The sequence below is a fragment of the Equus przewalskii genome, chromosome 3, assembly GCF_037783145.1.
Source record: "Equus przewalskii isolate Varuska chromosome 3, EquPr2, whole genome shotgun sequence".
Classification (NCBI taxonomy): Eukaryota; Metazoa; Chordata; class Mammalia; order Perissodactyla; family Equidae; genus Equus; species Equus przewalskii.
In genome coordinates this window covers 53,720,997-53,744,816 of record NC_091833.1, presented here as the reverse complement: position 1 = coordinate 53,744,816, position 23,820 = coordinate 53,720,997, and the positions used below count along the sequence as shown (strand labels likewise).

The 23,820-nt window shown below is 43.0% G+C and overlaps 1 protein-coding gene across 3 annotated transcripts; it reads right to left on the bottom strand.

The window, feature by feature from the left end:
- Positions 1-2,614: 2,614 nt before the first annotated feature.
- On the bottom strand, positions 2,615-23,820 carry COQ2 (coenzyme Q2, polyprenyltransferase). Of its 3 annotated transcripts, XM_008517194.2 has the most exons (9): positions 23,521-23,807; positions 17,257-17,423; positions 14,064-14,185; positions 12,399-12,484; positions 10,196-10,329; positions 7,495-7,683; positions 5,601-5,663; positions 3,783-3,862; positions 2,615-3,253 (listed from the first exon to the last, which is right to left on the bottom strand). In XM_008517194.2, exons 1-8 carry the CDS (start codon positions 23,771-23,773, stop codon positions 3,806-3,808), a joined length of 1,071 nt encoding a protein of 356 aa, XP_008515416.2. In that variant the 5' UTR covers positions 23,774-23,807; the 3' UTR covers positions 2,615-3,253; positions 3,783-3,805. The 3 variants fall into 3 exon arrangements, with proteins under 3 accessions (XP_008515416.2, XP_070468811.1, XP_070468812.1); XM_070612710.1 differs by lacking the exons at positions 2,615-3,253; positions 3,783-3,862 and having other exon boundaries at positions 4,965-5,663; positions 23,521-23,820; XM_070612711.1 differs by lacking the exons at positions 2,615-3,253; positions 3,783-3,862; positions 10,196-10,329 and having other exon boundaries at positions 4,965-5,663; positions 12,382-12,484; positions 23,521-23,808.

Genomic DNA, 23,820 nt, shown 5'->3' with positions numbered 1-23,820 from the left:
ACAGAAATGTGAGTGGAACAATGTGCTGTTTTTGCCTATGTAATTGGCAAGGGTTAGAAAATTACGTCAGCGTTGGCCAGAGTCTGAGGAAAGAGCCCCTCACGTGCTGAGGGTAACAATATAGACCTTTCTGGAGGCAACGTGAGAAAATGTATGCAAAACCTTAAAAATGTGCACACCACCAGGTCCCATCCTCTCCCCCCACCATCCAATCCCCGGAAATGTGCACACAGACATTCTGCCTCTAGGAACTTATCCTGTGGAAATAACAGAGATGTGCCCAAAGATATGAATCTATTCAGAGCACTAGTGTTTGTGAAGGAGGAAAAAAAGCAGAAACCCTATGTATTCAATAATAGGATTAAATAGATAATAGTACATGTATCTAATGAAAATCTATGCTGCCAACAAACACATATTTTGAAAGAAGATTTAAAGACATGGGAAAATATTAAGTGAAAGCAGTAGAGTGTGGCTCTAATTTTATTAAAAGTGTTTATATGCCTATTAAAAGTCCAGAAGATGATCAGTCTGCTAATAGTGCATCTTTCTGAATAATAATGTTACAATGAATTTATTTTCCCTTTGTGCTTTTCTGTATTTCTAGACTTCCCACAATGTACATGTTACTTTTGTGTTTGGATATAAGAATGCAGCAAATATTATTTTTAAAAGATAGGAGAAAAGAAAGCTTGGCAACTTTTTATTCATGCCCTTTATCAATTATTCCTGAGGACTATCAAGGTGCCATTGCTATTCCTGGACACGTTTCCGATCCTGAGCAACATGTGGTGACTCACTGCCCAGCATGACGGGCGGCCTTTGGACCTCATTAAGGAACTATGTTGGCTCCTTAGTCAGATGGGGATATGACTGTTTTACAATGTGACTGACTGGTAGCACTCAACCTTGGTGCTCTGTTGGGGTTTACTTTCTTTCTTGGAACTGTAATTCTTTATCAGATGTGGGCAAGGATTATCACTTAAAGGGACACGGAAGTCCGAGGCTGCAGGTACACGTTTCCCTTTACTACTCAAGTCTATCCTTCATTTTGGAAATACCATTAAAATACTAATAGTAATCTTCTTTCCTTTGTTTTTGTAGGGGCTACACATAGGTTATCTTGAAGTATATATTTTTAGTTTTATTTTTTATTTTGAGGAAGATTAGCCCTGAGCCTGCCACAGCATGTCAAGTAGTGTGTAGGTCCATGCCTGGGATCCAAACCAGCGAACCCTGGGTCTCCAAAGTGGAGCATACGAGCTTAACCACTATGCCACCGGGCCAGCCCCTGAAGTCTGCTTTTTAAATGCAAATATTAAAAAGTAAAAATAATGGAAGAGCTAAAGGTTATATTCATAGATTAGCTTAAAACATGAAATATAGGACAGTACCCATCTAATTTTATTATAAAGCAATATTATAATAACCTATCACCCAGGACATATCTTTGTCTTTGTTTCTTTACTCTTCATTATATATATTTCTACAGTTTTAATCATGTGTACATGAAAATCTCTATTTTTGTTATGATGTCACATTGTTTTTTCACACGTTGTTGAATGGCATTAATAATTTCTAATGGACGGTTGCACGTAACACCAGGTCTGGCAAGTACTCAAATGTTAGCTAGCTGATAGAAGATAAATGGCAAATATTTATTGAATGCTACAGTGACGTACTGGGGCTATTCTGGTGAATAAAACAGTCCTAGTTATCATGGAACCTGTACTCTAGTAGATGGAGACAGATGATTTTTAAATCCATGAGAAGGGTACCGTTATTAGCCCCATATGAGAACCTGAACCACAGAAAGCAGGTAACTGGCCCAAGACCATCCAATCGGCAGGTGCTAAAGTGGCGATTCCAACCAAGGCAAACTCTCCAGGACTTGTCCTCTTAGCAACTGCTCCACTGGCACTAACCGAGCGCCCTGGCAGTTCAGAAGCCAGGTCAATCAGAGCTCGAATAGTTTTTAGCTTACTTATTGCTGCCATAACAAATTATCACAAATTTAGCGGCTTACAACAACACAAATTTACGACTTACAATTCTGGAGGTCAGACGTCCAAACTCAAGTTTCACAGGGCTGAAGTCAAGGTGTCAGCAGGGCTGGCTCCTTCTACAGCCTCTCAGGAGAGAATCTGTGCCCTCTTCTTTTTCAGCTTCTGAAACCACCCGCGTTCCTTGGCTCGTGACTCCTTTCCATCCCTCTAGCTTCCTGCTTCATTGTCATCACGTCTCCCACTACTGACTTTGACCTTGCCTCCCTTTTATAAAGACCCTTGTGATTCCATTGTGCCCACCTGGATAAACTGGGGTACTCTCCCATCTCAATCGCATCTGCAAAGCCCCCTCACGTGAGGTAACATATTGACGGCTCTGCTGAGGACAGGGACATCTCTGGAGGATTTTGTTCAGCCTACCACCATTGTGGACACTAGGAGGGCTAAAACTTGTGCTTTAGGACAAAAACGTGGACAGGAAAGGGAGTGGAAACGGGAGGGCCTTCTAGTGAACTGAACTTGTAGTGCCCTTTCTGTGCCAGGCGCAGTGTTAGGGCTTCGTGCGTTTGCTAGGACTGCCACGATGAAATACCACACACCCAACGGCCTAAAAACACAAATTTACTTTTATTTCTATTTGTAGTTCTGGAGGCCAGAAGTCTGAGATCAAGGTGTTGGCAGGCTAGGTTTCTTCTCAGGCCTCTCCTTGGCTTGCAGACAGCTGTTTCCTCCCGGTGCGTTCACACAGCCATCTGAGTGTGCAAGTGTCGGTGTCTCTTTGTCCAGATTTCCTCTTATAAGGACCCCAGTCATAATGGATTAGGGCCCATCCTAATGACCTCATTTTAACTTAATCAACTCTTCAAAGATCTTATCTCCAAATACGGGTACACTCTGAGTAACTGGGGGTTAGGACTTCAATATATGAATTTGGGGCAACACAATTCATCCCCTAGCGGGCTTTAATAAGCCAACTCTGGTGACTGTTCACAGGAGCCTGGGTTTGGCAGCTGAGGGCGGTTCACTGCCCGAGGTCTCCCAGCTGCTAACGGGATTCGCATGCAGGCCTGTCTGCTCTGAAAGCCAGGCCCTCGCCACTGTACCAGCTGCCAGGAGGACAGTTGTGACGGCAGAGGGAGACTGATGAGTGTGGCCTCCGGAGGTGAAGGGATCAGCCCAAGGGCGAGAGTGTATGTTGACCTGGAGGAAACAGTAGGGTGCGGCCTGATGGTGGAGGCCTTTACAATCTGGAAGAGGCACAGAGGAATTTAAAGGAAGTCCAGGAAGAGGGAGAGGCAGTGATGCAATTCTCAGACTCTGCAGCCAGATTACCTGTGGCTCCCACCCACCTCCACCCCCACCATAAACTTATACTACATAACTATTCTAGTCTTTTCACCTGCTTTCTCCTTACAACCTCACAGTAACTCTGTAGCAGGAAACCAGGGCAAGGGTCCTCTCCATCAAGCGGGTTTCCTAAGACAAGACTGCTAATTTCACCTATCTGAGGTTACAGGGCCCCTTGATGCGAGCGCGAGACACACCACCTGAGTCTACACGATGACGGCTGCGTGACTCTCCAGCCCTGAACTGTTTCTAAGTCCATGATTTCAGAGGCTAATAGTCTACCTCATCTCTTTTCCTCCCCTATCTGCCTCTTACCCATTTATACTACTTTTTCAGCCTTTCTACGTGGGACAAGGAAGAAATAAAAAGGAATTAACATAATTAAGTTTAAGCAGCTTTTTGAGAGGAAGAAAATCTATGAACTCTTACCTATATTCTCCTGTCCCCATTTATCACAATGGCTGCAGGAGTTTTATTGATATTGAGATTTGTTCCATAACTTTCATCAACTATCAGGAAAACAAAATAAAATTGAAATACATTGCATACACTCTAAGTGGAATCCGTGCTACTGGGTTAAGATTTTAAAATACAGGGTGATACTTGTAAGAAAACAAAAATCAACATAGCCTTAAATTTTATCTATCGTGGTGCAGTGTCAGAATTAGATAAACAGAAGCCAATCAGACACCCCTAAAGTAGGACACAACGTTTCTACTGCTTCTCCCCTTCAACTCGTTGCTGCTACAGCAGAGAATTACAGCTGCCACCATTGCCCTAGTCTAAACACTCACTCGGTTGCTGAGTCTTTGTTGAATCAAGAGTTAAACACATTTTCCTGTGCTGATATATCAGTGCCTGGCAGCTGTTAAGTACTCTGTCAGCTGCATCACTGCCATCGTTATCATTTTGCAATTTAGCGTTTACTGCTGTCTACAACCCACACAACAAGTGACTGCCTCTCCTCCACCCCACTGTCCGTGAGTCACTTAAATTGAGCAAAATATATTTTAGGTTGATAGCGATAAGTGCTGAAGAGAAAAAAACAACAAAGAGCAAGGAGATAGAAGTGTAGGTAGCATCTGCACAGAAGTTTACAAACAGTGGCTGGGAGAAGCCTCTCTGAGAAGGAGACATGTAGGAAAAGGGCTGCAGGGCAGGACTGAGACACGATTCCAGGCGAGCACTCTGGGCAATCCACCCAGCCTGGGAGAAGCGGAGAGGCCGCCAGCGGGCTGGAGGGGTGTGAGGAGGCGTCACAGACAAAGCCAGACCATGGAGCGCCCAGCAGGTGACAGGACTTTTAGTCCGTACTGAGTGACGTGGGAAGACCCTACAGAGTTCTGAGCAGGGGAAGGACATGACCCTACAGAGGCTTTAAGAAAATCACTCTGGCTGCTGTGTTGAGAATACTCTGAAGGAGGCAAGGGAAGAAATAGTTAGTACACTTTAACCAGTGTGCCACTATCCTATAAATTACAATCAGATAAGATAAAAAAGAAATAGAAATTAAAATAGTCCCCGAGGACTGCCTGCCAGCCCACTCTGGTCACAGGGCTGCACAGAGAGGCCTCCCAAATACACGTCAGGGTGGGCAACAACAGCAGTATGTATGAGCATAGTAGGTAAAAATTTTTATTTACTTATTTAAATTCTCCTAAAATATAAGAAACAAAATGGTTTCCTGAATTACAGCTTTTGGCAGTGAGTAAAGGTCACAATAAAGAACAATAAACGCCAACTTTCCGTAGCAGCTTTTCTTTTCCCCCAAAAAAGAGAGTGCATTTTCCTGCAGGGACATTCATTTAGAAGAGATACACATCGGCCAGGTTTCCTCCAAAGTGCCCAAAGTCAGACAATTTCCAAAAGTGCAGATGAGAATGATAGTGAGCAGAAGAGTGCCTCAACTTCAATACTCAAGGTCATCTCAAATCCTGAAGAGTCCCTGGTTTCTGTGACAGGGGAAGAATTTTGCTAGTAAATACTTGAACTAAAATCCAGGCAAATACGCTCTGTCTTCATCTTCTGGTTCTTAATTCTTTAACACATTGTAAGATTGATTATTCAAATCTAATTACGTATTTACAAGACCTGAGAGTATTTTGTAAAAGTTTGTTTAAAAAATTCCTACATGAACTTCATTTGCTAATTTTCTATTACATAATCTATTTTTTTCTTCGTTTCATCTGTCTTCTTTTGTTTCCAAAGATTCCCAAGGACAATCCCTAAAAAAATTATTAGTCCTACTGTTCGGTTGGAGGTAAATTTATCCCAGCAGTCCTCCGGTCTGTGGATGTCTAGAGTGTAAATCTGTAAGAGAAGAACACAAGGCGGCACTAGTACTCAGCACGGACTTTTGGGCATCACAAATAAACACATCGATACACAGAGGACAACAGCACTTTGTTACAGAATTTTAAGCAATAGAAGCCCTTAATGTCCCCCAAACTGTTTCCCACTGTAGAAAAATCGACCACCTCTCTCACTGGGAATCATCTAAGCTGCGCCCTGAGAACTCCCACTCGAGGGCTGCAGGAACGCTCTGAGGCAACACGAGCTATCTGCAGTTCTCTTTAGAAAGCTCTTCCTCACACCGACTATCCAAAATCTGCTCCCTACAACTCCGACCCTCTGGTCTAGCTTCACTCTTTGGAGCAAGGTATCCCAACAGGAGAACAAGTCACATTTGGGCAGGACAACTCTCTGTTGTGCAGGGCTGTCTAGGGCATTGAAGGATATTTAATATCCCTGGCCCTCACCCACTAACCGCCAGCAGTGACCCCTCCCCAGTTTATTTATGATAACCAACACAGCCCCACACACGTAATCTCCCTCCCAACCTCACACAGAGACAGGATCTGGTGCCCTAGACCTGCTGCTGGCGACCTGGAACAAACATGCTGCTTTTTCCCCACGGCTGCCCTGCAAAGCCATCGAGAAAGTCTCAGGTCCCCATCTTGCTCTTCTCCAGGCTCGAGCATCAGCATCACTCATTTTCCCAACTATTCTTTATAACGTGGCCTGTAGATGCAAAATCATCGTGATCTGCCTTCTCTTCATATACTAGAAGGCTATGTCCATCTTAAAATATGGTGTCAAGGACCAGACAGAGGACCACAAATGCAATTTAGAATATAAAATGGGTTCCAAATATTGATGTTTGTGATTGTCCTCATAATTTTTGCCTTCCTCTGCTAATATCCAGGTGCTTAAATACCACTAAACGTCCATTATCCTGACCAATCAACTGATGATGACAACCCCCATGGAGCAGAGTCACAACCAAAAGGAGGTGCTCAGAAATTCTGAAGAGGAAAGCAGTGAAATGTGGAGAATCAGCAGATGCCATCTTTCCGCGTTCCTAGTGAGGAAGACAGTCAAGGTGCTACAGCAGGTGGCTTACTTTATGGACATCAGGTTTTAATTTCCTTCATCCACGTTATGCAAGTCTTGCTTACACTGATAAGTAACCTGCAATAACCTGTATGAAACAGATCATCTAAATACAGGCTCACTAACATCCTTCTGATGCCGTTCAAAGAAAATAACACTAACACTGATGCAACGATACAGTCCGTTTACAAGCAACCCACTGAATTAAAACTAGATTTAGTTCATTCATTTTACAAAACTCAACAATGTGGATTCACAATATAAACTTCTTGGGGCTAGGATGCTGGGTGAATATCCCGAAATGACAGTTTCCTCCTTTCTGGGCAGAATTCTGACATGTTAGCATTTCCTGTCTGAGGGCCAGTGGGATCCACACCTAGGAATGGTTTGTTTGCTAGAATGCTCACTGGAAGCCCACATTTTAAAAATACGGTTGTGATGACCAGTTTCCTTTACAGTAATTCAACTCAAACACAACCTTCACACACTGTTGAAATGTCTCCAGACATAAATCAGAAGTAATTCTAGGAAAATCAGATTTAGTTTTAGATTATTTCGCTAAAATACAGCAAGGTTTTTTATATGACAAGTTGGGGCAAGGGAGGGGGCATTTAAGGAAGTACAAGCCAAGAAGTTGCTTGTTTCTAGAAGTACCTTGCTTGGTGAATACAGAGGTCATTTCTTTTAAATAATTTCTATAATTTATACCAAGGAAAAATAAGAGAAAACAGTAAGAAAAAAGTCAAACCTGGCGAGCCAGATGGGCTCCCACGGCGGCCAGAGCAGCGTAGTAGGGCGCGGTCTGCTCACTGCTCACTCCCACCAGGCTCAGCGCCCCCACCATAGCCACACTGAAGCCACTGAGCCACTGCTTGGTGTCTTCGCGGAACCACAGTGCGGTGGACTTAAGGCCAATCAGAGCATCATCCTTCTTATCCTAACATCAGAAAGTAATAACAGATTGTCTGGTTTTTATCAACATACCAGAAAACTCACTTTTTTTTTTTAAACGCGTTTTTAGCATGTATTTTCTTTCTTTTTTTTAAAGATTGGCACCTGAGCTAACAACTTTTGCCAATCTTTTTTTTCTTCTTCTTCTTCTTCTCCCCAAAGCCCCCCAGTACATAGTTGTATATCCTAGTTGTGAGTGCCTCTGGTTGTGGTATGCATGGCCTGACGAGCAGCGCCATGTCCTCGCCCAGGATCCGAACCAGAGAAACCCTGGGCCGCTGAAGTGGAGCGCGTGAACCCAACCACTCAGCCACAGGGCTGGCCTCAAAATTCACCATTTTGAAGTGTACAATTCAGTAGTTTTAGTATATTTGCAAGGTTGTGCAGCCATCACCACAAATTCCAGAAGAAACTGTCTTTTCAAGAACATGCAGCTACAGCATATCTGTGTGATAAGCTGTGAAAGATGACAGTAACTCAGAAACACAGGTTGATCCATAGTCAATGCGCAGACCAAATCAAAGTTGAATGCTACTGCTAAAATGCTCTCCCAGCTCTATTTATACACGTCATGCTATTTCTTATAACCCTGTAATGACTTTCAACTTTGCTTTTACTACATTAGAAGTAAAACTCAATCTAATTCTTTACATAGCTCCTCCTTACCTCGGAGTTCTCAAACTCAACAATTTCCTGCACATTTTAGTTTCAATCTTGCTAAAATAACAGATGCAGAAAAATGCTCACTTGCCACCTAACCATATCCACTCACATTTCACTTTTAGCTCAATTTATTCCTTGCCTCTCCCATCCGATCCCTTCTGTTTAAGTAGAGCTGGGTCTGGATGAGACACTCACATCTAGCTGACTGCTCTCCTCCAGCAACTGTATCTGTAAGCATTTCCACACACTGTTGTAATGATGGTTGTGTGATATCAGAGGCTGCACGCTGAACTCTGCATCCACTTGCAGGCAGAAAGCTTCTGAGAAGCTATCGTTTAGGGTCCCAAATCCACATAATACGGAGTGTGGGGTTAGTGCCTGTTTTTCCTTTCACACTGCACCACCTTCAGGGTGCAAACAGTGTCTTTAACTATGTTACCACGAAAGTGTCAGTCAGTACTTTACTGAAGTGTCAGTGGTGTTTTACTGAAGAAGTTAATCTAACTGGAGTACAGTTATCCTGACCACTGGTTCCAGCCATTGCTGTAAAAAGTATAGGCATCTCTTCTAAACTGTCAGTCAAGTTTCACTTCAGGAAATCAGATCCGGCAAACATTTTCATAATACAAATGGAGTAGGGGAAAAAGGTTAACGAAAGAAAGCAGAAGGAAATCCAGAAAGAAATATTAGGAAAAAATTTCACTAAATCAGGGGCTGGCCCGCTGGTATATGGCTAAGTTCACGCACTCTGCTTTGGCAGCCTGGGGTTTGCAGGTTCGGACCCCGGGCATGGAGAGACACACCACTTATCAAGCCATGCTATGGCGGCATCCCACATACAAAATAGAGGAGGACTGGCACAGATGTTAGCTCAAGGACAATCTTCCCCAAGCAAAAGAGGAAGATTGGCAACAGACATTAACTCAGGGCCAATCTTCCTCACCAAAAAAAAAAAAAAAAAAAAAGTTCACTAAATCAGGACATATTCTTTAAGTAAATGGTTGAGAATACATAGTCATATTTCAGTAAAATACTGAGAAAAATCTTTTTTTAAAGTTCTAAATGTAAAAGGAAAATTAAGAACATAAACCCAGAAAAGCAAAAAAAGATTTTTATTAAACTTATGAAAAAGGCAACATCAAAAGCTATAAACACATTTATATCCTTTAACTAAGTAATACCACTCCTAAAAATTTACCCAAAAAACTCATATTCATAAAGACATTAGTGATTAAAACATATTATTTATAATCGCAAAAACTCAGAACTTAAATGACCAAAATAGACAAGCTGTTCACTTTAAAAAAAATTATGGCATAGTAAGTCAATGGACTATTCTGCAGTGTTAAAGAGACAATGACAAAAAATAGGTAAAAAAGCTGCCTGGTACAGTGATTTAGAGGCCTCCACAGAGGGGTAGCAGAGGGTCGCAGTTAAGAGCACAGACTCTGAAGACCGTCTGGGTTTGAGTCCCAGCTCTGTCACCACTAACCGTGTGACAGGGACAAGTTACTCTCCACACACCACTTCACCTGTAAAGTGAGGATAATCAAAGTACCTTCCTTACAGATAGTTAGGAGGATTCAATTAGTTGCAAGGTATTTAAAATAGTGTCTGGCGTATAGTAAATACTATTTAAATGCTTGAAAATTAAATAAATGAGTTGATCTCTTTGGTAAATACACATACACAAGAAAGAAAAATATCCTGTTGGCGCCACAGAAGTGTTTTTCTTTTTAGAAAACAACACTTTCATTTCAATTTGGTTCTTAAAGTTCTTAAGCAACAACAACTACTAAACCAAAGTTAAGAAAAAAAGATTATCATTTCTTTACCTGATGGGCATAGATAGTATCATATATTAGAGTCCACATAATTCCAGAAAAATAAAGAGGCAGGCAAACAGACGGATCACAGGAGCCCTTGACAGCAGACCATCCGAGTAACGCTCCCCAGTTAAAAGCCAACCCTGCAATCAGTGAACAGAAGGAGAGGGAGAGTCTAAACAAAGTCCAGAACGCCCGCAGGCAGGAGAGGGCATCAGCGTGGGGCAGGTGCTTGCTATGGACCACTGGGCTCTGTGTGCACTATTTTCTACAATGCTTCTTCCTTACATTCTCCCAACTCTCGGTGGTAGTTATTAGCTACATTTTACAAAAAAGGAAAACAGGCTCAGAGAAGTCAATTAACAATAAAATAACACAGCTAATAGAAAGAATAATACTCCCCGGATAAACAGGTTTCAGAACACGGATCCTACCTAGTGCGGTGCCCGGCAGAGCCAACACCCAGTAGCTGCTGGGGTCTGCACCTCGACCTATCTGAGTCAAACCCATCACCACCTGACCTCCTGACAAGCCACAGAAACAGCAGTACAGACGGGAACACTATTTATCCTATAAGCCCATCCTCTCTAAGAACTGTGAACAGACATCTGCATGCTGACAACCCTAAATCTCTATGCACAAGCCTCATCACTCTCTAAGCTTCAGACCAGATGCTGACCTGCCTGCTGGACACTCCACCTGCAGGCCCCTCAGCTCCCTCAAACTCAATGGGTCCCCAACGCCCTTTCTTAGAAACCCCTTTTCTCCTCCTACATTGCCTACTTCCACTCCTCAACTGAGGAAGTGCCTTCCGTTGTGGTCCCACAGCACCCACGCGTGGCAATACACTGCACTGCAATGACCTGCTCTCCTGCTGTCTCCTCTAGCTCCTTCAAGGTGGTGCAAGTGTTTTAGCCATTTTCATTTTCCTCGTACCTGGTGGGATTCCCGGCACAAAGTAAAAGTCAGGGGTTCAATAAATATTTGAAGTAAATATACCAGCTTTCTTAATATTATCTTACAGATAGGAAATGCTTATCTTCCTTTTACCAAAAGATTCCCAGATCAGTTGAGACTATAATGTTCTATTTTTTTAATAATGAAAAGAAACAAAACATTGAACGAGAGGACTTTGGAAAAAGATAAACATTCCACCACAACTGTCCCACAAGTCAGGCTCGCATCAATTTCTTGGAGTCTCTTTTGGTTCTTCTTTTATTTACTGAAAAAATAGTTCAAAGAACTAGAATAGTTCTAGGATTATTCTAGGAGTAGAACAGAAACAACTAGGAGTGGACATTTTTCCAATAGATTTTGACTTACCCAGCTGTCTATCTTCCTCTCTATTAACAAATTATTTATTGGTACATAGCAACGTACCAAGTGCTATGTTAGATGCCGGGCCACCCATATGTGAAGGATGCTGTGCTTTGTAGGCAGACGGTTTATTAATGGCGACAGAGAGGCCCTCCACATCTTGTTGAATTAACGCTCTTGACATGAGTAATCGCCACATCCCATCCCACGGCAGAGAGCGACGGGAGCCCAGAGGAGAGATGGACTAATTTTTTCCCGGGAGGCCCAAGGAAGGCTCCACAGAAAGGGCTCTGTCTGAGTGACTGTATTCTCTAACCCCTGTTCTCCTGTGGCGAATGCTTTCTACTGCCATCTCGCAGGGCTTCAGGGCATCCAGGTGAAGGCAGGGTCAGGGCAGCTAACTTTTTTCTTTGTGATATACCTAGATTTTTAAAAGAACATTTCAGAAAATAATGACGATAATCTTAATAAATATGTGAGGGGCCGGCCCAGTGGCGCAGTGGTTAAGTGCGCACGTTCTGCTTCGGTGGCCCCAGGTTTGCCAGTTCGGATCCCAGGTGCGGACATGGTACCGCTTGGCACGCCATGCTGTGGTGGGTATCCCACATATAAAGTGGAGGAAGATGGGCACAGATGTTAGCTCAGGGCCAGTCTTCCTCAGCAAAAAGAGGAGGATTGGTGGCAGATGTTAGCTCAGGGCTAATCTTCCTCAAATAAATAAATAAGCGAGATTTCTTAGACAATAAAAATGGCTAACTGCCCTCCTTTATAATAAGAAAATGTCATAACTGACTTGACACTTTCTCTGCCACATTATATACATATGTATGATATTATATATAAAAGTACAGTTTGAGGATATTGAAGGAAATTCTTACAGTTATTTCAAGCTCACCCAAGGCTAACTGAGGCCAGTATGTAACTCTTTTCATCAGCGGGTAGGTGATGACGAGCAGTAGGGATGCTGCTCCCAGAGCTACACTGAAACCAAGAAAAACCATTAGAAAGATTAACATCACCATCTCTTAGAAATCGCTAAATGAGACAACAGTAGCAATACTAATTAGAAAATGATTTATCTTAAATTACAGTTTTTGTTATGTAAAATTCTCTTCCTGGACATTGATTAGGATAAAAGATAATTAGAAAATATCTAAAGTGTTACAAAACCACCAGGCCAAATAACAACAGCTCACATACGTAGGCTTTCGTGTATCAGGCACCGTTCCAACTACCTTACATAAGTTAACTCATTATCATCTTCACCACAGCCCTCAGAGGCAGGTAGTTTTATTCTACTTGTGTTTTGCAGATGACGAAATTAAAGCACAAAGAGATGAAGTAATCTGCCAACTGCCACGCAGCTAGTCAGGCGCAGGGCCGGGATTCAAACCTAAGGCAGCCTGGCTCGAGTGTCCAACCTGTCAGCCGCCACACACTACTGCCTCTCCTAATTTTCTTTTCAAATATCAAGACAGGGGTCAGCCCGGTGGCAGAGCGGTTAAGTTGGCACGTTCCGCTTCTTGGCGGCCCAGGGTTCACCAGTGCGGATCCCGGGTGCAGATATGCCACTGCTTGGCATGCCATACTGTAGTAAGGGTCCCACATATAAAGTGGAGGAAGATGGGCATGGATGTTAGCTCAGGGCCAGGCTTCCTCAGGAAAAAGAGGAGGATTGGCAATAGTTAGCTCAGGGCTAATCTTCCTCAAACAAACAAACAAACAAAAAAAACCAACATCAAGACAGCTAGCAATGAGACTTCCTAACAGAAAATTAGAGTCAAGATTCCCTCCCTACACGCACAAAGGGGTGTTATTTCTCTAGAAGAGGATAAGGTCCCCAAGCGCCTACACAAGGAGGATAACATAAGACGTGCTTGGGTACCTCAAAACTCACCTAACACCGCCCCTCCGGGAACCACCTCCCCAAGTGTGTTCACGGGACTGACGCTTGCAGGGCAAGATATACAATTAAGCCTAACTGCTATAAAGTCACGCTTATTTGCTGACCTCCTCCTCTTTTTTATCTTATTGAAGCACTTTGTAAGCAGCCATCTGAAGCACAGAAGTTTAATTTTGTCACTGTTTAAGAGATTCAGGAATGCGTTCTTCCACTTTTTTCTTCTGTCATTAATTAGGAATATGACTCTGGGAGAAACCTGGTTCCTATTTATGCAAAATGAGTATAATCACTTCTGCTTCCATCTACTCCAGCCATACTGTCAGGATAAATAAAGTTATACAGATGGGTGTATACATCACACACCCATGCATGCATCTAGAAAACCCATGGAAGTGCCTGCGTCCCTTCGGGAACATGTACTGCAGATACTGAAGGTGGTTCAGAATAAACTAAAAGCTGATCTCTCCATTCCTTTGGCGGAAAGCCATCTTGATCTTACAACGTGTGGTGGCTCGTTCATACTTGCCAGCTTAGATGCTCCATAGGTAGCCAATAAACAACTTTGGGATAAAGATATTTCAATTTTATTTTATTCCTACTACCTCCCTTCCGAAGGAGACATTTTACACACAATTATGAAAAACACATTTACTATACCTGTAGTAATTCAGACACAGAAGAACGCCCAGCGCCAAGGTCAGCTGACCTCCGAGAAAAACAAACGATCGAAAAGTTGAAATGTCTCCAGCAGCGATAGGGCGATTGGCTGTTCTTGTAACCTTAACACATAAAAACAGATCCCTTAGCTTCATGAGATGGCTCCATCATTCATTTAAACTTTTAATCAAGAGTCTGGCCCATGGTAGGCACTACGGCAGATATATGAATAAAAGGTGACATCAACATTGGAAGTACTGCCAAGAATCAAAACTCCGTATTTAAAATAGCTTTGAAAAGATTACAAATTCTCACTACTCATTCTGCTTTATGTCCATCTCCCATCCTCATCTCCAAATAAACAAAATAAAGCAACTTCCTTATCTAGCGATTTAGCTACCTAGTGTAGCAAGTGTATGTTCAATTTCTATAGAGAAAAGAGGGACAATAATGAGGATCCCCAGGAAAGAGGAAATTGCAGTGGATGTTGGATAAGGGTGATATCACATGGATATTTTGAGTGTGGGAAGCACTACACTCAGAAATCAGATGTGAACAAAGACAGATTATACGGGTGTGCAAGTGGGAGTGCTTTCACCAGCTATTTAGGAATGGGTTTGTAATCTTACATGAACTCTACCCAAATATAAAGGGCAAACTCACTGTAAGAATATAAATAGACAAATTGTTCATGTGGACAAATAACATATATTAATTTTTCTTTTCCTTCCAAGAGATCATGAAACGTGATTATTCTAAACTTAACCACAAATAAAGAACATAACCAAAATGTTCAACATTGCTAGAAGAACTCAGGATCTGGGACCAAAGAACCCAGGATTTGAATCCAATTCCATTACTTACTGGCTGTGTGAATTTTGGCAAATTACATAACCTCTCTCGGACTTAGGGTACTTACTTGTTAAAGGAAAAAGAGAGAGAGGAAGAGGTAATAATAGCACCTACTTTATACAGCGAATGCAGTGTCTGAAGCAGATAAGCATACAATAAATGCTATCTATTTTTAATATAACATATTTTTCTACACTTTATACCAAGGGTTAGCAAGCTATGGTCTGTGGGCCAAATCCAGCCTCCTGCCTGATCTGGTACAGCCCATGAGCTAAGAATGGTTTGTACTTCTTAGATGGTTGAAAATAAGTTTAAAAAAGAGTAACGTATTGTGACACATGAAAATAACAGGAAATTTAAATTTCAGTGTCCATAAACAAAGTTTTATTGAAACAGAGCCATATCCATTTGTCTACCTATTGCTTAAGACTGCTTTCACACTCCAACAGAGTTGAGTAGTTGCAACAAAGATGGTATGGCCCACAAACCCTAAAATATTAACTATCTAGTCCTTTACAAAAAAAAATTTGCTGACCCAATTCATAGCATGCTTCACCATGCAATAAAAAGGTCTGCCAAAAACTATAATGACTCATCTTAGTTAGAGTGCTGGAACTGGACCTTTTATCCCTGATTTGGTCCCTATAGTTTCAACTGGAAAAAATACTTATGTTCCTATATTTGTTTCAGGATATTGCGATTATTCCAGCTGGTATTTGCATGTTTCCAAAGTGCCACCATTCTAAGAGCTATACAGGCATCACATCACTGAATCCTTCTAACAACCCTCAGAAATTCCTGCCATTTCTAAGTTTTAGGAAACTGAGGCAGAGACGCTAAGTAACTTTGCAAAGTCACAGCCACTAGGTAGTACAGTCAGTCTAGTCCCACTGACCACACTCTAACCACAAGGTCACACTGCCTCTTCAGCACAGTGATATGAAACTAGCTAAATTTGAAAGCTGACAATAAACAAGCACTCCATCAAAAGACTAAAAATGATGTCACATAGTGATCGAAACATATTCTATGTGGTTTTTATGAAATCAGAACACTCACAGCTTACAAAACCAAATTGTTAATAGCTGTGCATTGAGATTATTTCAATGTTTATGGACCTAATGTTTATCACATGGCTGATAGATTATACACATCAACTAAACACACTTAATCAATATATCCTAAGAGCAACTGACATCATTTAATGTATTAGCAATTTACTTACCATCTAACATATTAAGCAAAACCCTGAGCCATTAACGTATCCTAATGTTTGTTGAGGTACAAAAAAATAATTATAGAGGGCTTACTGGTGGCGCAGTGGCTAAGTTTACGTGCTCCACTTTGGTGGCCTGGGGTTTGCCAGTTCAAATCCTGGGCATGGACCTACACATCACTTACCAAGCCATGCTGTGGTGGCATCCCACATACAAAATAGAGGAAGATTGGTACAGATGTTAGCTCAGTGATAATCTTGCTCACAAAAAAAATAAAAATAAAAAAATTATACACTGCATTAGAATATGCATAGAAAATAATCCAGAGGAATATGATGTAAACTGTAAACTGAAGTTCTCTCTGGGGTTTGGGGAGGGCATAAGGAGAACTTGTTCTTTTTTTTTTTTTTTGAGGAAGATTAGCCCTGAGCTAACTACTGCCAATCCTCCTCTTTTTGCTGAGGAAGACTCCTTTATACATAGGATGCCTACCACAGCATGGCATGCCAAGCGGCGCCATGTCTGCACCCAGGATCCGAACCAGCGAACCCCAGGCCGCCAAGAAGCGGAACATGTGAACTTAACCACTGTGCCACCGGGCCGGACCCTGAACTTTCTATTTCTGTACTGCCTGAATTTTTCAGAATAAACATGTATCTTTTTTCTAAGGAGAGAAAAATAAAATTATGTTTCTAAAGAAATAACTATAGCAAATGTTAATGGGGCTGCGTTGGTTCATTTAAATTAAGATTTGATTTACATAACAATAGTTAGGGCTCCAATATATATCTCAAAGGAATGGATGACAGGTCTTTTGGACACCTAAAGTTTAGGATGGATTTTTCACCTTCACTCCTAACATCCTCAGCCCCAGCCTTTTCAATTCAAATTTATTTTGTACAAATGAAGGACACACCTTGTCCCCATGGCCGCTCTTGGTTGCGAAACGAAGGACACGGCACTCTGCAACACCAGCTATGCACCTGATCCCGCACCTCTGACGCTGGATTTCAGTGAGGACGCTAAATGACCACGCTGCTTTATGTGGCCTTCAGAAATGATGCCACCACATTACTCTGCAGAATTGAGAGAAGCCCCTCTGTTCCTTTCCAGGATCAAACTACCTTTTTATCGTAGTCCCGGTCCCACATGTCATTAATGGTGCAGCCGGCTCCACGCATCAGAACAGCCCCAGTGCCAAAGAGGGATAACATGTACCAATCTGGAAAACAACCTGGTTCAGCGGCCAAACCAATGCTCCAGGTACATGGCAGATACAGCAGCCAGGTTCCTAAGCAAAAAAAAAAAAAGACAAAAAAGGGACAAATTCAAGCTAGTTAACCGTCTTCATTTGTTTTTTAACACCACATCCCAAAGAAGTAACACAAAGTCAAAAACACATGACAAAACCAGAAAAATAAATTTCAACTCATATTACAAAGGACTAGTCTCCCTAACATGTAGGGTTCCTAGAAACTGAAGAGATCAATAGTCCAATTGAAAAATGGACAAAAACATAATAGGAGGTCACAGAAAAAGAACTACAAATGGCTCTTACACACATGAAAAGATACTCAACTTTGAGAAATACACTTAAAATTACATTGAGATAACATTTTTCACCTATGAGATTGGCAAAACGCAAAGTCTGACAACACACCCCGGGGAGTCAGAACTCGTGTGCTTCTGATGAGGTTACAGAACGGTCCAACCTGGATGGAGGACAAGCAGAAAATTCTGACCATATATATACACGTGTGTGTATATATGCACATTTACACATATATAAAAAAACACTGACATCTGAATGTTGGGACGTTCACAGACCACGTCAGGAGGGATACACTGGATACACTGCTAATAGCTGCCTCTGGGAAGGGGAAGGAGGTGGCTGGGAGACAGCGGTGGCAGACTCTGTTTTCACTCTACAGCCTTGTACCTTCCGAATTTTTTATCAAGTGCATGTACTGCCTACTCAAAAAAAGCTAATACAACTTCCTTTACTGTTGTTAATGGGCTTGAGGGAGGGAGGATACTGACCTATATTAATATTTTGCAGCTACATGCACAAACGGGGCTAGTTCTTGATACTTAGCTCATAAACTAGATGAAATGAAGCTAAAACCAAATAGACTGGACAAACAGGAGACTTCACACGCGAACTTTAGTAGATATTCCACTTTCAAAAGAAAGTCTTTCCAGAAATGTTTGGATATAGAGTCTATTAGATAAATTCGGAGCTTTCTTTAGCAAAATAAGAGAAAAAGGACATGTGGCTAAAGAAAGATCAGATCCAGTACAAAAATGGTCAAATGACAAAGTCCTTATAATCATGTTTAAGGTTCATTAAGCTTAAACCTTATTCATTTACAAATATTTATAAAGCACGTACTTTGTGCCAGGGCTGTGCTAGGAACTGGGAACACAATGGTGACTAGGAGAGGCTGGTTTCTGCCTATACAGCTTAAAAATGAACAGGAAGAAACACAGTTAAACAAACAATAACAATAAAATACATCAATTTGGCAAGAGGGCAAGTACCAGGTCCTATAAAGGCATAATGCAGTGTCACCCAGCTAACCGGAAAGGGAGTGGGGAGGGTTCAGGGAGGCTTTCCCAAATGGAGTGTAACCCACACAGCAGAAAAGGCAAGGAGAGGCTGAAAACGAGAAGGGGGCAGTCCAGACCTGAATGCAGGCTGTCCCAGAGACCCAGATTCACTGCATCCCATCCAAAACAGTAACAACAACAGCTAACACTCACTGAACGCTCGTGAAACGTCAGGCAGTGTTCCGAATGCTTTACACGTATAAACTCACTTAATCCTCAACACACACTAGTATTATTCCTATTTTACACATGAGGAAACAGATGCATGGAGAGGCTAAGTAAAACAGGATGGGTTTAACTACTTCATTTTCCCTGGACCTACAACTACAGCTCAGGGGGACAGAGGAGCACAATCCTGCCCTAAAAGAAAAGAAAACACCACTTCACAGGCGTCACTGTCTGGTGCCATCAGAACTGAAGGTTCCATTAAAAGAGAATTCTAGAGAGAAAAACGTGTAACTACCTATACCACTGTGTGTCAGGAGCAAAACTTCCTTCAAGCCTGTATACAGGTACCACACTCACAGGTAGGAGTCTGAGGGGCGCCTCTAGAGATGGAGAGGGTTCCCGCAGCGAAGGGGAAAGTCAGACTTCCAGTTCCAGGTCTGCCACTAGTAAGTGGAATGATGCCAGACACTAAAGCATATTAAACTTCCTCAAGGGCTCAATCTTCCTCATCTATCAATGAGGGGAAAGCTATCTACCTCTCAGAGTTGTTAGGATTAAAGATGAGGGTGATGATGAAAACAATAACAACAAATACACAGTGCTTCCTATGCACTAGGTGCTGGTACATAACACAACTCTCACAAGAAACCTAGGAGACAGGCACTAATTTTATTATACCGTGTATAATAAAAGGTATATTATACCTTGTATTAACAAGTACAGAAACTGACGCAGAGAGAAGTAATTTGCCTGAGGCCACACAGGCAAAAAGTGGCAGAGCTGCAACTCAAACCCAGGTGCTCTGGCTCCAGTCCACCGTGTCCTAAGGCCAGTGCTATCACTCTGCATATCGAAATCTCTACGGGGGCTTAAGTTCTTCTGGTGCTTTGGCCCTCCTGATTCTCAGTAACATTTTTTTCTTTCTTCCCTATGACACTTTCACTAAGTTCTCTTCTGTGAAGAAAGAGGCAGAGGTGGCGAGGATACAAATAGGTTTCGGAAAGAAACATTTACTGTAGAACAAGGAAAAACTTTCTGGGAGATGAAACAAAATAAGCAAGTTCTGAGAGGTGATGGACAGACCAACAAACCTGCGGAAAGTGAGTCTAAGATTCACTGGCTAATTATACGTTATTTTTAAGACAACATAATCACCCACAGATGCAATAAAACAAAAATTACACCACCAATTTAGTGGAAAGACTGCCACCTGCTGAAACTTCCTAAAATAATGTAGTAGTTTGTGACCTGGTTGAAAGAAGTAATCCATTCTGAAAAACAATGAAACCCACTTTGGTTATGAAAATAACTGATCAACTTTCAACAAAATAAAACTATGAACATAAAATTACCCCACAAAAGAATATAAATCAAAAAATATCAGGGCCAGCCCAGTGGCACAGCCGTTAAGTTCACATGCTTTGCTTCAGTGGCCTGGGGTTTGCCAGTTCAGATCCCAGGCGTGGACCTAGCACCACTCATCAAGCCATGCTGTGACAGGCGTCCCACATACAAAGTAGAGGAAAATGGGCACACGTGTTAACTCAGGGCCAATCTTCCTCAGAAAAAGAGGAGGGTTGGCAGCAGATATTAGCTCAAGGCTAATCTTCCTCAAAAAAAAAATAAAATAATTTTTTTAAAAAAAGAAAAGAAATATTAGGGGCCTGCCCCGTGGCAGAGTGGTTAAGTTTGTGCGCTCTGCTTCAGCAGCCCAGGGTTTCGCCAGTTCGAATCCTGGGTGCAGACACAGCATTGCTCATCAAGCCATGCTGAGGCAGCATCCCACATGACACAACTGGAAGGACCCACAACTAAAAATACACAACTATGTACCGGGGGCCTTTGAGAGAAAAAGGAAAAATAAAATCTTTAAAATAAAAAAAAAAAAGAGGGGCTGGCCCCGTGGCATAGCGGTTAAGTTCGCATGTTCCACTTCCTGGCAGCCTGGGGTATGCCGGTTCGGATCCAGGGTGTGGACACGGCACCACTTGGCACGCCATGCTGTAGTAGGCATCCCACATATAAAGTAGAGGAAGATGAGCATGGATGTTAGCCCAGGGCAAGGACTCCTCAGCAAAAAAGACGGGGATTGGCAGTAGTTAGCTCAGGGCTAACCTTCCTCAAAAAAAAAAAAAAAGAAATATCAAACCTGGAATTCTACTACTGTCAATATATTGTTCCTGACATACAGTAGGGGCTCAAAATAATGCTGAATGAATAGTAACACAGTATTATTAATAAATTGTCTGAAAAATCCTGCAATCATCACCTTATTTAGAACCAAAGCATGCAGGCTGGTATCTTAACATACATAATTATTATTATTACTTTTTTAAGATTTTATTTTTCCTTTTTCTCCCCAAAGCCCCCCGATACATAGTTGTATATTCTTACCTGTGGGTCCCTCTAGCTGTGGCATGTTGGACGCCACCTCAGCACAGCTTGATGAGCAGTGCCACGTCGGCGCCCAGGATCCGAACCAGCAAAACCCTGGGCCACTGCAGCGGAGTGCACGAACTTAACCACTCAGCCACGGGGCTGGCCCCAACATACATAATTACTAACCTGATCTTCTCCAATTCCCACTTCTCAAGTAATAACAGCTAACATTCTTGAGCACTTATTACATCAGGCACTGTTCTAAGGACTTGACATATATTAATGAATTCTCATGACAACAATATAAAGTCAGTATTATTAGGATCTTCATTTTATAGATGAGAAACAAAGGCCCAGAGAGGTCTAGTAACTTAACCAAGGTCCCTCAAATGGGCAGAGCGGAGACTCCGGCTGCAGAGCTTTACTCGTAACCCCTCAGTAGCCTCTCACCGTGTGGTGGGGTGGTCTAGCCACTAAGGGGGAAGCCAGAGATTTACAGAAACGGGAATAATAGCAGCTACTGATCCATCTTAGATGCCTGTAAGCCTACACTGCAGCACCATGACACAGATCCCAAGAACAGAATTATAATTAGCTTTCAGATTAGAACTGGGCTGAGACATTTATGCCTATCAACTTGTATCTGGCCCCAAAATGCAAGGGGTCATGGTGGCAGGTCTGTGCCTATCATTTAACTTGCTTTTAAACTTTAACTGCTGATTGTTATATCTCTCAGTGCTCTGATCCCAAATAGGTAGTGTCTAAACCCAGAACACCAAAAACAAGGTCTCATTTGGGGCCTTCGCTGGGCAAAGGTGGAGGGAACATATCCTGGTATTTGAATGCACCTCCATGCGCTGCGATGGCAAACGCCATCATCCAGGTTAACTGGAGTTCAGTCTCTACTCCTCCCTCCCCACTGTCCACTCTTCAGTCCAGCTCTTATCCAGCCTTGACTCACTGTTTTCTACACCGACCTGGAGTTCCACATCACCTTAGATCCTTAATGTCCCAACACTCCACCCTTGGGTCTTTGCAAAAATATCTCCCCCACCAATCAAGTTCTCTTCCTTCCTCTGCAAAATCCACCTGTTGTTTGAGGTTCAATTTGTTCTTGAACCTTTTTCTAGCAATGGGGATCCACAGTAATTACTCTTTTTCCTGCAGCACTCGCCACCTATAGCACTTACATTTGATCCCATACTGTCCTAGCTTACCCAACAGTCTCTTTTTCAAGCAGACCGGGAGTTCCTCCAAAACAGGGAGTTTGCAGAGTTCTTTCTCTCCCTAAGGCCAGGCGATGTTGTAGGAATTTACAAGTTCATAACACTACTGCGAGGCTCTGTTTTAGGCACTAGATAGAAAAGTCCCCATATATGTGGAGCTCATATTGGAATTTATTGACCAAAAAATGCATCAGATCATTAGGGGTGAGCACAATGGAGAAAAATGGAAGATAAAGAGCGAGTGAGGCAATAGGTATTCTCTTAAATGCGGAAGGTCAGGGAAATCCTCCCTTAGGAGACGATGGTGAGCTGACAGGCAGTCCATCAGCGCTGTACCGTGCATTCAATCGAATTAAATCTTCGTGGCACGAGTTGTGCAGGGCAAAGAACTGGAACTCAGCATCAAAACACTAGGTTGCGGGGTCCCGCCGGTGCCCAAGTCCTTAAGTTGCTCGCTCTGCTTTGGCGGCCCAAGGTTTCACCGGTTTGGATCCTGGGCGTGGACATGGCACCGCTGATCAAGCCATGCTGAGGCAGCATCCCACATGCCGCAAGTAGAAGGACGCACAACTAAAAATATTCAACTATGTACCGGGGCGCTTTGGGGAGAAAAAGGGGGGAAAAAAAACTTTAAAAAACACACTAGGTTCATCTGGTCTGGCTCTGCGGAAGACCCTCGGCGTCTTTACGGTCTTAATTCTTTGCTTTGGGAGCGTTACAGAATTATGGGAAGGATCAAACATAATGAATATGGAAGTGCTTCAATACCGTAAATCTCTGCAAGTGCAGAGACACGAGCACGGAATTTCCGCTCGACGCACTATCTAAACCATGACTGTGGAATGAGCGAATCTGGGCCGGCCTCGGGCGCTTAGGATTTAGAGGGGTGTGAAATACAGAGGGTGACCCCGGAGATGCCCGGTCTGGTGTCTCGAGGGTCCCCGCGCGTCGCAGCCGAGCCCTGATTGTCGGACTTTCCCTTCCATCCCGCCCGCCCGCACTCACCGATTGGCTTGTCCAGCCGCATGAGCCTCAGGTAGGGCTGCACAGGGCGGGGCGCCGCCTCCACGACCGCCGCGGCCGACAGGCTGAGCCCACGCCCGCCCGGCCCCAGCCCGGCCCAGCGCCGCGAGTCCCCAGTGCCGGGAGGCCCCGCTGCGCGCGCCAGAACCACTGACCGCCCGCGCGAGCCCCGCAGCCACGCTTGCCTCACGGCCCTCAGGCCCCTCGCCAGCCCCGCGCCGCCCGCGCCCAGCATGGCGCTTCGGAGGGCATGCCCTAGCGCGGGCCTGACGTCATCCCCGA

What these genes read in the sequence shown, in the direction of transcription:
- COQ2 (XM_070612710.1), bottom strand. Translation starts at nt 23,773, where the DNA reads ATGCTGGGCGCGGGCGGCGCGGGGCTGGCGAGGGGCCTGAGGGCCGTG. An exon ending in ACCGGGACTACGATAAAAAG is followed by an intron (nt 14,186 to 17,256) that starts GTAGTTTGATCC and finishes TTATGTGTTAAG; the next exon opens with GTTACAAGAACAGCCAATCG. An exon ending in GAGCCCATCTGGCTCGCCAG is followed by an intron (nt 5,664 to 7,494) that starts GTTTGACTTTTT and finishes CTTCTCTTACAG; the next exon opens with ATTTACACTCTAGACATCCA.